The sequence below is a fragment of the Corythoichthys intestinalis genome, chromosome 12, assembly GCF_030265065.1.
Source record: "Corythoichthys intestinalis isolate RoL2023-P3 chromosome 12, ASM3026506v1, whole genome shotgun sequence".
NCBI lineage: Eukaryota > Metazoa > Chordata > Actinopteri > Syngnathiformes > Syngnathidae > Corythoichthys > Corythoichthys intestinalis.
This window is the reverse complement of record NC_080406.1, coordinates 30932113-30946737: the sequence shown is the minus strand read 5'-3', so window position 1 is coordinate 30946737 and position 14625 is coordinate 30932113. Positions and strand designations below refer to the sequence as shown.

At 37.7% G+C, this 14625-nt stretch overlaps 1 protein-coding gene across 1 annotated transcript in view; it reads right to left on the bottom strand.

Moving 5' to 3' along the window:
- cryl1 (crystallin, lambda 1) overlaps positions 1-14625 on the bottom strand; it is a 43398-nt gene that overhangs the window by 25916 nt on the left and 2857 nt on the right. Inside the window, exons 3-6 of the mRNA XM_057851484.1 lie at positions 12680-12806; positions 12352-12513; positions 8104-8199; positions 7670-7768 (exon numbers count right to left, since the gene is read on the bottom strand). Coding sequence (XP_057707467.1) covers positions 7670-7768; positions 8104-8199; positions 12352-12513; positions 12680-12806 — 484 coding nt within the window. The remainder of the gene's footprint in view (positions 1-7669; positions 7769-8103; positions 8200-12351; positions 12514-12679; positions 12807-14625) is intronic.

The following is a 14625-nucleotide window of genomic DNA, read 5'->3' as shown; positions in this document are numbered from 1 at the left end:
AACAATTTGCAATGCATTACAGGCAGGACAGTTTTTTTAGGCCACTCTGTCTTTGTCCTGCTCCTGCATAACTTGTTTCTGATCTGTAGGGTGTTGACGATAAAGTAGGATTCACACATCGGTCAAAGCAAGCACAGGTCGGATTTGAAAGAGTATTGTGAATGATTCAGGTTCAACTGCATTTATATCACGATGTTGATAAAGCATGATATATTTTTAATCATTTGGTGAAAAATTATATATTACCTTATTTTTCGGACTATAAGTCGCAGTTTTTTTCCCATAGTTTGGCTGGGGGTGCGACTCTGCAGCGACTTATGTGTAAAATGTTTTACACATTATTATATCATTTCACATGTTATTTTGGTGTTTTGGAGTGTTTGGTAAACTTTTAGCATGTTCTTTATGCTATAGTTATCTGAATATCTCTTAATAGCTATGTTATGTTAACATACTGGCCACGTTTGCATTTTGTTGTTCTTGCATCATGCAACATTAACATAATGTACACTTATTAAGCATGTTGTTCTCTATTGTATTTTTAATTTAAATTGTCTTTCAAGATGACATATCTGTTCTATGTGTTGGATTTTATCAAGTAAATACCCCCCAAAAATACGACTTATACTCCAGTGCGACTTATATATGTTGTTTTCCTCTTCGTTGGGCATTTTATGGCTGGTGCGACTTATACTCAGATGCAACTTATAGTCCAAAAAATACGGTACATGTATCAAGTAGTGCTGCAACCTAAAACTATCCAGAGTAAACAGTAGCAGCACAGTAGTCTACATGTTTTTGCTCAAATATAAAGATATCTAATTATCTACTAATACTCGTGCGTAGTAGTTTGACTTTTAAGACTGCTGTATTATAAGCAGAGGTGGGTAGTAACGCGTTACATGTACTCCATTACATTTACTTGAGTGACTTTTTGAGAAAAATGTACTTTTAAGAGTAGTTACACTAAGCTATACTTTTTACTTTTGAGTAGATTTCTGAAAAGAAAAAAAAAACAAAAAAAAAACACTACTCATACTGCGCTACTTTGGCCTACACAAGTGACGTTACATTTTTCCTCTTAATTCTAAATATTAGATTTATTTATTTTATTTTTTTTGCCAGCGATGCCAAGAGTAGAGACGTGCCTGGTGTATTACCGGGGTAGCTTTACCGATTTCATCAATGAGACGTCGCAACAATAATCACATGACTCCATTATACCAATCAGACGCAAGCTTGCCGTTCTATCTTCATGCCAGCCTGTTCAATGTGGTGTCTTTAAAAGCACCGTAAAAAATGATTTAATAAAGAACGCTCCCCTCAACATGACTCGAAAGCGCAGATTTTAACCTCTCTCCCAGTTTTTATTTGGCACCAACTGACCACGGAAAACCGGAGATATGATCATTTTAATTTCAAAATAGTAATGATGAAGGAACTCTTCACTATTCAAACTCAGAACTATTTTCTCGACCCGAGGGCAGTCATGCTCTTTGGACGAATAATGCATGATCTATGTAAAAAAAAAAAAAAATTCTGTCGTCAGAGTTCAATGATTTTTTTTTTTTTTTTTAATTTCTTTGGCTTAATGTTGTTATTTAATGTGATATTGTACAGTATCATTATAACAATAGTCCATATAGATAACTTTGTGCTCAGAAAAAAATACCATTGTTTAAAAAAAAAAATCCAACAAAAATATAAGCAGTTACTCTCAATGTTACTCATTACTTGAGTATTCTTTTCACCAAATAATTTTTTACTTGTACTTGAGTACATTTTTTGGACGACTACTTTTACTTTTGTTATATTATTTTGAAGTAACGCCACTCTTATTTGAGTAAAATTTTTGGCTACTCTACCCACCTCTGATATTAAGTTAGTCATATCAGAAAATAATAAATTAATGAACCCTTTCTGTGAGGGGGGGGCCCTACAGTGGATATTTATTCAAAAGTTATCATGAGATTATTTTATTCACTGCCAGTTACAGAGTATGTGTTGTAGTTAGTAAAAAAGGGAAATTGATACAGAAAAGAACGATGAGAGTTGAAATGTATTGGACATCAATTGCTGTCAATGGCAACCAAAGAGTTAAAAAATGTGCGGTTACAAAAGATTTCTGGCATTTCGTTGTTTTTAAAGTTTTAAAAAGTTTTTTTCAAAGTACATCCTTCAATTAATTAATTCAATTTATTTAAAATGTATCTAATTTTAATTTGCGTTTTTTTTTTCTTTATAATTAAATAATGGATTTTTCCCTTAAAATTGATCCTTCAATTAAGTTGTTCAATTTATTTAAATTATTTATGTATGTATGTATATATATATATATATATATATATATATATATTTATATATATGTGTGTGTTGGGGCTGTCAAAATTATCGCGTTAACGCGCGGAAATTAATTTTTTAAATTAATCACGTTAAAATATTTGACGCAATTAACGCACATGTCCCGCTCAGAAAGTATTCTGCCTTTTGGTAAGTTTTACAGCAAGGCTTTTTGTGCTGTCCACCAGCGAACTCTTGTGGTCGCTTTGCGACATGGTTTATTGTTTTCAGTCCAGTTCAATATGGCTGCACGACGTCTCGGGCTGATAATGTTGTGCTTATATGATCCTAAGACAAGATTTGTCCGTAAGTATGGTTGGTGTAAAGAATGTACATATTATGTTAGTAAGCGAAATGTTATATTTTTTGTATGAGACGCTTTGTGTTTATGTTTAGTGAACCTGTATAGCGTGCTAAGCTAACGTTGTTGCTAATGCAATGCTTGTGTACTATTTTTTTTGTAGTTTTACGACGGTCTAAAGAGGACAACGTTTTGAGGCCATTTTATTAATAAACCAGATGAAAAATGAAGAAGTCTAATTATTAAGGCGTCGTTCACTAGCTGTCTAGCTTTGGAAAAAGTAGACGCTTCGGAGTGAGGACAGCATAGACAGATTTAAATGACAGTAGAGTGAAATGCCCACTACAGTCCTTATGTACCGTATGTTGAATATATCTATCCATCTTGTGCCTTATTTTTCCATTCCAACAATTTATTTTACAGAATATATATATAATTTACAGAAAAATATGGCATATTTTATAGATGGTTTGAATTGCGATTAATTGCGATTAATTACGATTAATTAATTTTTAAGCTGTAATTAACTCGATTAAAAATTTTAATCGTTTGACAGCCCTAATAATTGCCAATGACAAAATACCCCGCAGGCTGCAATTGTCCCTTGGACCACATATTTGAGACCTCGGTTTGATATGAGTGAAAAATAAAAATAAAAAAAATCATAATTTGTGCATGAAAGGGTTGTTAGTAATATTGAAACAAATTGCGTCATCTGAATTGTATTCAATGTGGATTATACTCTATGTGTTGCTATTTTAAATTCTCTAGTGAGAGTAGCTGAGTGGTGGTACTACTATGGCATATGGAATCCCATCATTGTAGCCAGTCAGCACAAATTAGTATTATTTACCAAAAACAGGCAACTAAAAAAAACAAGCTAATATATTTTAATATTTTTTGCAATCCGACACTATAAACGGGATTCACTGTGTCCAGCGTCAGGCATTTTTTCAACCAACACCACTTTCTTGAATAAGCTTAAAACGTCCAGTCATTTTATTTAAATGAATGTTGACATTTGAACCTCTGGAGGCTTTGATGGACTGTCTCCTCCCCTTCCTCACAGAGCAGGTAGCATGCCAATAGGGCAAACCCCAGAGGGGAAAATGACATTGAACTAAACTGACCTAACGAGTATAGAGAAAAGAAACTAGGAAAACATGTTTAGGTTCTTTCGAAAGGCGGCAACTTTAAAGTGCGTATGAAAGGAGAAAAAAAAGTCTTAAATAGCATTATTATGTGAATTAGAATCATAATTTGCGACAGTTCGACTATATACAACAATTTAGCACAGCGCAGATGACGAGAAATGAGTCTTTTAATCTGCCGGTTAGCCACGCCTGCCATCATAGGGCTCTAGCATCCCCAACAGGTGCATGACTTCAGCGGGAGAATGGGCTCATCGGTTTTACTATTCAGCCCATTGAGGGGGAATTATTCAGAACGAGGAAAACGCGGCGAATAGAGCCGCAACATGTCATTGTTTCAGTCTCTCTACTCCAATATTTTTACAGGATATTCTTTTTATCCAAGTATTTTTCCCCAATAGCTCAATAAATGGCATGGTCATGACAAATAACGGTCTTGTGCTAAATGGAATATGAAAAAATAAAAATGCATTTATTCAGGACGACATGGCAAAATTACTCCATAATGTTCAAAACTGTCGACTTCACCTTTACTATCGCACCTCCCGAACGATATTTTATGCCACCTAAGTCGGGCTTATGTCATTTCCCTTTCTCGACTTCGGAGAATGTAAACAAACCAAGAGGCGTGACAGCTAACTGACATGCTAACCCGAACCGAGTGATGTTTCAAAGTCTTCGAAGCGGAAATCGCACATAACTAGCCTATCAACTAGCATATCACGTGACGACTGGGTTGTCGATTCTCTTCGCCGATCGGCAACCCGCCTGGCGGTGAACAAGTTGGAGCTCGTCGGTCCCCTGCTGAGGGCAGAGGGCTCGTTTGCGGGCAGCAGGACAATGACCGCCAGACAAACCGGCTGACATCGGAGGAGTGTGTAGCTGCCAAATGGTTAACACGAATATGGCAAAATAATGCTTTACTACACGGCGAAGTCGTAAACAGCGAGAGACTCATAGGAGGGCGGCTGCAGTTGTTATGCAGCTAACATGACAATATGGCTACGTTCATACTACAGGTCTTAATGCACGAATCCGATTTTTTGTCATATCCGTTTTTTTGGCGTGCCCGTTCAGACTGCCTTTATCCATTGAGACCGTTCAAGTATTACGCATGCGCACTAATTCGCAGTCCGACACCCGCTAAGCAAGAAGACCCGCATGCGCAGAACCATCAAAACAAATGACAGACGTCATCCGTCATTCCAGGGATATCATATTTTGCTTTTCAAAAGGTGGACACAAATAACAGACATAAATAATCCCTGTTTAGGCAAATATTCAAAGTTTATATGGATCGATAGCATGCACGCACTGTCCGTGCACGTCACACACACATACGGGCAGTTTGTCCCGACTCTCGGCCGTGGAGGCAATGTTGAAATATTGCTCACTTGGAACAGAGAGAAAACTGAGCATCCTCAGGCTTATCCTCAACCCATTTTTATATTTTATGACTGTTGTCAAGCTCAGCTCTTCCTCAAAAGCCGTGTTCACTGCAAGCTAGGCGCTAATAACGCACAGGTGCATCGCTACGGTAACGACTCTCTCGCTATTTGATGACGTAATTGCTGCATTAAATCCGATTTGCGGGACTGGACAGTACAGACCGCCGCGACAGTCTGGAAAAATGTGGCCCAGATCGGATTTAGACCACATACGAAAGTGACCCAGATCGGATTTGAAATGGTCCCGTTCTATGCGACTTGTCACGTTCACACCGTCAAGTTAATGCCTCACTCGAGTCGGAAAAACACGAAAAAATCGGATTCGTGCATTAAGACCTGTAGTATGAACGTAGCCTATGTGTATGAGGAAAGCTTTTTACATGCCCATCCATGCTCAAACGTAAGTAGTCCTTTATTCAAAGAAAGTTTGTAGTGTTTAATTTGTAATCGCTGTATTCGCGACTATTTTTAACACAAAGTTGCAATTTCTGATCGGTTGGAAAATTTGAGAGAACACCGGGCACATGAAGAGGGCAATAAGCCGAGTATAGTGCTCTCCCGGCGGGGGGATGTGCGACAAGCCGCCGGTCGTCTGCCGAGGGGACAGGGAGCATGTCAGCCACAAAATGCAAGCCACCTACATATTAAAATGATCCCAGTAATTGACATAATACAAAACACGATGTTTACTCACTTCCTCGAAAGTCCGATGGTCCCACAGTAGTAGGGCTTTATCCACCGGTGAATGGGAACCTTTTGAAACCCCAAAAAGGCTCACACTCCTCTCCCTCCTACAGATTTTTCTACAGCCGTTTGGCTGGCGTGATGCGAAAAATGAACGAACTAATCCACAAATCAGCTAAATCCTTAGTGCTTCTCATACAACAGTATGGCTGTATAGAGGAAGTCGGACATCCGGGCATTTAATGACGTTACCAGCCACAACAAAGCGTCGCCATATTGAAAATGGGGTAAAAGACGACTCACAAGCAGTTGCTCTGTCGTGCATTGTAATACAAACGCGTTGAACTGTCGTCTGATTTGTGGTCTTGTTTCCGTCGGAATGACTAAAAGTTGCTGTGTTGCGGGTTGTCACACAAGGAAGAGTTCGAAGCCGCATTTGAAGTTCTTCATTCTTCCTCGTGAGAAGAAAAGAAACAAATGGCTGAAAGCAATTAATCGAGTAACAGTAAAGAAGACGGTTCTGTGGATTATTTTCGCCTGAGGGACCCTAAATCCAAGCACATTTACGTTTGCAGCCGACATTTTATTACTGGTGAGTTTAATCAAAATTTTTTTTTTTTGCCCCAAATTAGCTGCTATGATTCAATAGACTAGGCAGTGGTTATTATTACCGTAACTGGCAACTCGCAAAGCGTTATTTTTCTTTTGCTGTGAACTGCTGTGATTAGTCAATCGGTATATTATTGGCCTGGTGGGAATTGGTTATTTTGCCGTGACGTGTCCACGGCTAAATAACGCTTGGAGGTTAATTACCGGTTACGGCAGAAACAATCACTTCGTATATACTACCAATTTTCTCAGTTCCGCACAGTACATATTTCACGTAATTGCTAAAGGTCAACTTACTGGGTGACTTTATGAGGTAGTTGTAGATGTTTCCGAACTCCACTGTAGGCCATTCCTTTGTTTATCCAGCTATTAGCTGCGACATTGTATCAGCAAATTTGCAAGCCAATACACGGTAATTTTAAATTGTATCGCCTCCTCGCGTCTGTCGGCAGTGACTCGTGATAATAGTAAGCCATGTTTAAGACGTTTTTATGAAAAAAAAAAAAAAGACTCAAAACACACCTGAAATATATGAATTTCAGACGTTTGTCTACGGAATGTTAAGCTGTGTGTGCCCCTTTCGCAAAATGGCGACACGTTGCTAAGCGAGGTGACGTCATCGTGACATAACACCGACTTCCTCCATAGTGGACTCCTTCTCCCGTACACGTCACAGCGCCCTCTTCCTCAATGCAAGACCGAAGCCGGAAGTCTGTCATTTTCGTAACGCGGGTTTCAAAAAATTGAATAAATATATCGATCGCTTCTTCACACATCCAAGTGGTCCATTTCATTCAGGAGCATAAAATACCGCGTGTATTATGAAATAAACATGCTTTTTCGTGTCACAGGCGCTTTAAAACCTACAACTGAAAGTCCAAGTTCTTAACAAGCATTGGCGGAATGTGTTTAAATGAAGGCTGCTGTCATCAGCTGCTTAAACTCACTTGGCCTCGTTGACAACATGCTTCCTACTTAGTGTCTCCTTTTACAAGATTCAGAACTTAGAACTAAGCTTTGACACAAGCGCACACATTTTTCAGTGTTCAGTGCCAATGAGTTCAATGATAACTAGAAAGCGACTCACTGGCGCCCTCGTGAGGAACAAACTCTATAATTACAGATTTAGGACTGACCTGGACCAGCCTCCAAGATTCTGCGATGATGGCGGCCTGCACTCTGTTGAGAGTAAAACCGTCAATCTCTTTCCGAAGGCGCACAGGCACTTGACCCACCTGATTGCAAAACAACATCAACAACAAAGGTGAGTGTGTTGAATATCAAATCTTGTTGTGACCAGAGGTGGGTAGTAACACAATTCATTTAAAAAAATTAATTTAATGTTAACGTGATAAAATTGACAGCACTAATAATTACTGTATTTTTTTAAAATCAGACATTAAAAGCAGGTACTCACAATGTTGCTCATTACAGTATTCTTTAAAATGAATACATAATATGTTTACTTGAGTAATATTATTTAGAAGTAACACTACTCTTACTAGAGTCAATTTGTTTTGCTACTATACCCACCTCTGATTGTGACAAATATTTTGCAATGTTATTTTACCTCCGTCATCAGGGCGTGGGTTTTGTCCATGATAGCTGCTATCGTGTTGGGGTGAGGTACCAGCTCCACAAGTTTGACATAGTAGGGCGGATTGACCTAGTCACATTGGACAATGACGGGTGTTTATTAAAGAAAATATTTACACAATAACTCTCAAACTGGTTAGGAAACCTCCAAAATATTTTTTTGCATGAACCCTTTCATGTAACAGAACACTCATTTAACTGATTGGCCACCATTGACTATGTTAGACGTCCAATCTGTTTTGACTGAAGGGACGAGTAAACGAATAGATTGAACATATAGCGCCGTCGATGGCGCTGAAACACGAATAGGTTTTTATTAAAAATGTACTAATTTAGAATAATAAAAAATAACAATGATTAACATTCATTCAAAAATTATACAACAATAATTAGGGATGTCCCGATCCAATCACGTAATCGGAAATCAGGCTGATTGCGCCATTTTTCAGAGGATCGGAATCGGGTGAAAAGGATTGGGTTTTTAATTAAAAATATATATTAATGTTATTCTGCTTCATGCCCACACAGCCCCTCAACCTCCCTCCTACTAAGCATTGCGACTTCCTTGGTCACCAGTGCAGCTGGCCAAAATTTTGTACTTAAGTTAATGATGACTGACAGGTTTGTAGCTTTGATCTGGCCAGCGTCTTCTTGGTAGCTCTACGATCAAAGGCACAACTTTGTTAATCATCGTTAAGTGTGCTGTAGCAACTCATTCATTGTGTATGTGAGAGAAGGTTCTCGGTTGCGTGAGCGTCAAAGCGTGAGTGAATTTCAGTGGACTCATTCAATGAAGCATTTAATAAAGACAAGCATTTTTGTGCTTATTCTTGTTTAGGTCTGGGATTGTGTGTTCAATCTAGAGGTGCACGATAATTATCTGTCCGATAATAGGAATTATGACGTCATCCCATTAAATCCGATAATATTATTAATAGGCCCGATAACATACAATATTTTTGGCACGGTGTCGGTGGATTGGGATGTGTGCGTTTGTTTCCACCCCTGTGTTGCCAGTATGCAAAGTTTTGTTACTGTTCTAGAGGCCGTATTTTTCCATCTCTGAGTAATAAACCTTACTATGGCTATTAGCCAATGTTTGCATTTTACAGTGTTATGTTAAGTTTTTAAGAGGTCTTTTGGTTATGGATAGGTGATGTCCTATAATTCCCTTGTTAAGAAAGTTGTTTCATGGGCCAAGACCACAAAAGTCTCCTCTCCTGTTGCACCTTGAAAGGTGGAAAAGTACTATATAAGTATAACACCATTTACCATTTACCAAATGTTTTATCTGCTGACAAAGCACAATACCTGTTGGGTTTATGTTTGTTTTAGTTCAGTGCTCGTTGTTCAGGGGAACACATCGTCAATGATATTGACTGATTGATTGTGATTGACTCAAATTATATTTATTTATTATTTGAAAAAATAAATATGGGCACTTTATTTGAAGTCAAAACTGTTCTTGTCTTTATTTTGTTCATTATAATAATGTTCATGTCGTTGTGAAATTTCTGGTTAGGTCAAAGGCAAATCTACCGTATGCTGAATCCACCTCAAGTATTTTTGACCTACAGGTGTACAAAAACTCAATACATTTAAAAATTATATATATATCTGTTGTCGTATCAGCATCGGCCTTGGGGAGCAGGAAGTTATCGATATCGGTTTTAAAAAATGGATATCGTGCACCCCTAGCTTCAATCCCGGCTCCCGCCTAACTGTGTGGGTTTTCTCCGGGTTCCTGCCACATCCCAAAACGTGCATGGTATACTGATTGAACACTTCAAATTGTCCGTAGGTTTTAATGTGTGTGTGAATAGTTGTGTGTCTATATGTGCCTTTGTAACTGGCTTGCAGGATTTACCCCACCTTCTGCCTGGAGTTAGTTGTGATAGGCTCCTCGTCACTGTCAGTAAGAACATTGTCAACAACGAAATTTGACGTGGCATTCAGTAAAAATATGTATTGAATTAAAATAAAATAAATAAATAGGAAAATATATACTCCAGGGCTATAAGTAAGTAATTTTAGCTTGCTTGGACTGAAATACTGTATGTGCAACACAGGAATAGTGCAATACGGTCCTGAAGTTAGCAGCGTCATTTGTGCAAAAACAAAAATAAAATATAAATTAAAAAAATCTATAAATAGAAAAGCAGTCTGAGTAATGGTACAGGTTCACAGTTTAGTGCAGAAAATGAATGAATTATATGAATGTTATGGAGAGTGATTAAAAGTATGGCGTTAAAGGTGACACAATGAAAAATGTGAGGTTGCCTACATTTTGTGCTGAAGGTGCACCAGAGCAACCAATGCAAAAAAGTAAGTATGAAGCCTTGGGAATATACATCGCAATGTTTTTCCAATATCGTTAAGGTCTAATTTATATCATTTTTTACTTCTTACAGGTTAAAAAGTAACAAAATAATCCAGAAATACAATAACATTCCCAAAACATACAAAGATATATATGTTTTATACTCTGTAACACTCCTGGGAAAAAGCGGAAGTACTGTATAAAGTACAGTACTGTAACATGTTTGGAACTTTTGTTCAAATAAAACCAAATAAAAAAAAACCTTTTTTTTTCCGGTATCGGATCAGTATTGGCAGGTTCTCAAAAACAGATGGCTCAGGCTCAGCTACAAAAATATGGGATCAGGACATCCCTAACAATAATATTTGATAACATTTTTTTTTAAATTTATCTAAATTACCAGAAATTGTCACAATAAAACCAAAGTATTACCAACTGCTAAAATGATTAGTATTTTGAGAGATTCCGAATGTCCTCTATAAAATACAATAGTTAATTCAGTTGTATGTAGTAGGTGGGAGATATTTAGCTTTTCCAGTGTGTTCTACAGAGGACAAATTTGAGCTACTGGTTGTCAGGAGACAGCAACTCATTTCAATATGGTTAATGTGCACCAGGTGGCCACAAGATGGTGCGAAAGCAATACTTTCAGCCAATAAATCAAAAGAATCAGTGTATGAATGTGAACTGACAAATGCGGAGTTGCACAGTACAATGCAGGGTGCGCTACAATTAAAGTATGGTAAGATAGAAAAATACTTAAACACTAAAATACTACTAACACTTGTGAATGGTAGGACACAAACATAAATGTCATCAATCGATGTCTCCTCACGACCAAGTTGTGATTCCAAGGTTGAAGAAGACTTAATAAAGCTAGCATTATCTAATTAATCAATGTATAATATAATTAATTTAACAAATTGGGTGGTCTGTGCGAGTTACCGGTACATGTATTGATTTTTAGTCACTACTATTTCCAGTTGTTTTGAATGCATCACTCATAAAGTGTGGAATTGGCCTGCGGTGGCAGGTATAATAATCAAATTTGTTAGTCTTTGTTAGCTTCTAATTTGTTCTCGGTTTAGTAGTAGTCGTTATCTGTGTTCCCCACCTCTTCACTGAATAATTTTCATTAACTGTTTGCTTTTTTTTACTGGATGTAGCATACGTTTTGTGCTGGGTGGCGATTCTTCACACCCACAGTATGTTAATGTAGCGATATCTCGTGGCCGTTCTGCAATACTGATTTTAAAAGTGTCAGTGCCTCAGAGTCACATATTTACAGTTCATATACAGTATACAGTATATGAAATTAATAAGGGACAATAGTCATTAGGACAGAAGGCAGGTTTAACTGTATGTACTTTACCATAGTTGTGATGATATAAATCGTCATTTTGCCCAGCACTGGATCTTACTACGTCGGTCCTTGAGGGCCCCTATCCAGCTTTTTTTCCACGTCTCCCTCCTCCAACACACCTGACTCAAATAATCAGGATCGTTATCAGGCTCCTGCAGAGCTTACTGATGAGCTGGTCATTTGATTCAGATGTTTTAAAGGAGGGAGACATGGAAAACAATCTGGATAGGGGCCCTCGAGGACCGGAGTTGGCTACCCCTGGACTACGTATATTCTGAAGGAGCTCACGTTCAAATTTGGAAATTTTTTGGGGCTAAATTGTGAGACATACAGTAAAATGGTAAGTTAAATTTGGAAAATGAAACCATTCATTTTAATGAGAATTGATATGTAGGAACTTTGGATACATGGAAAAACGTTTCCTAGTTGAAAATTCTTGGAATTGGTTTGAATCAAAGAAATGTGCAAGTGGTAGAATGATGAAAATACTTGTGTGAATTCCAAGTGTGTTCATTTGCATTCTGAAAGTGGTCACAAACCGGATGGGAGACGAGACAGCGGCTCTGATTTTGAACCAACGAGAAGACAGCGCTGGGCACCAAACAGGAAGTGGAACTGCTTAGAATCACATCTCCGGCCACCAGATGCTCCACGTCCCGGAAAAGGTTCTGCTTCACATCAAGTTTCTCAAAGACACACTCCTAAAATAAAATATAGATATACATACATAAGAAAACGATCTTGTGATTGACAGGCGATTGTGCAGATATAATACACTTTATGAATGTATTAACCCATCCATCACCATCAACAGCAGGTAATGAGTTAAATGTTAATTAGACTACTAAGCTACAGCATAGCAAATACCTGCACAAAGAAGGCCCCCTGCATCGCTTGCTGCAGGTCGTCGTGACTGCTGAGCAAGGCAAACTGCTGTGTGGCGTTCAACTGCCCTCTCAGCATTCCAACTTCCTGTAGCTCCAGCATCTGCTTCCTGTATGCACACATACAGACACACACTCTGTAAGGTAAACTTTAACCAGCCATGTCACCCCTAGCATACAAATGTTTGTTGTTATACTCAAAGTAACATTATAGGCTGATCACGTGAGGCCTGCCTGCCAATGTGTGTTTTTGCAATGACGGCGTGTCTTGTTAATGTTCCACTCCTGTTATTCTGCAGCTTTTGTAAGAGAACTAGCCAGGAATGAGACGCGGCAAAGGTTGTTGGATGAAACAATGTAGAAGAATTTTGTTACTATACTGAGTACTAATATTTTTTATTACTTTTATCTTACCTCCATACATTTGAAAACATATCTGTACTTACTACTTACTCTCTGACGGTGTTTAAAAAAAAAAAAAAAAAAAAGTGTAAAAAAAAAGAGAAATCAGATGTTGTTGAGGGTTTCATTAAAATTTTAGAGCAGTTAAGACGCAGAAATAAAACATTTTTTCCTAGCCATGTAATTTTTTTGAGACAATTGTTTGACATCAGCTACAAAAAAATATTTGCAGCAACTATTGCCTTGTGCAATCCAAAACACAACCACCCTCTGCCGTTAAATAATTTTCCATCTAATCTGAATAAACAAATACAAGGCGTATGTTTTATTTGCCAACTTTAATAATGTCACTAATAACTATGTGTACATAAGAACAGAGTGGGAGCATGTATTATCTAATCTCAACTGAAAAACAGGTTTACCCCCCAAAAAAACTAAATAAAATGACATCTCGAAGATTTCATACTTTGTCAAATACTGTAGTGTTGTTTTGATCATAAATATCATAATATAAGGCTGGATGTCTTAAAGTGGAGATGGAGGCGTAAGTAACTCACGGCATCTCATCTCTGGCATGTTCTATTGAGTGATTTTTTTTTCCACTAAAGTACTCTTAACTCGCAGATTCCCTGATGGGTTCAAAATCGGTTTGGCTAATAACAAACAATATTGATGTGGCTATGATTCACGGTAACGGGAGAATAATTTTAAAGTATTTATTATTACATCTCCGTTTTTTTTTTTTTTTAAAGCAAGCCGTTTGAAACTCAGTTGCAATTTATTGCTATTTCAAAGTATTAATGTTATATTTAGCGAACGGATCTGACGCAAAAGGGCCGTAACGCCCTTGTCCACCATATACAACTCTCTGTGCCTAGGATGACAAGGAGAATCATAGAAGACTATACGCACCTGTTGCTTTCTAGCAGGTGCTACAAGGCCATACCAGTCAAAACAAACTGACTGAAAGACAGTTTCTTTCCAAGTGTTGTCACCATACCCAATTCAAGTTTGCACTGAAATGTCACTGTTATTGCAATGCTAACGCCACAACATTGTCACATGCATCTCTCAGACACTGTCTCACTCTGGGTACTGCTACTACTGCACATGCAATATTTGCACAGTTACATCAATATCAATGCACAAACTGTCATTTGCACTATCATATCAAGTCAGCCACCTCCCAACTTGTCTGAGTACTGTACTGAGTACTCCATCACCACTTGCTGCTAGTCACTTATTCATTTTATTCCCAATCTGTGCATACTGTAACCTGGGTTTTTATATTATCCCTATTGCAATGTAGCTTTTCTTTTATGTGGTGCACGTTATGGTGAAGCTTTAACCCTTTCACTACTGATTCTTTTTTTTTTTTTTAAGAAAAAAAAAAAATGATATAAATAATATACAGTGATCCCTCGCTACTTTGCACTTCAAACTTCGCGTCCTCAGTCCATCCTGGATTTTTTTTTCAATAATAATAAAAATAAATAAATAAATAAATAAATAAATACACATGAGCTG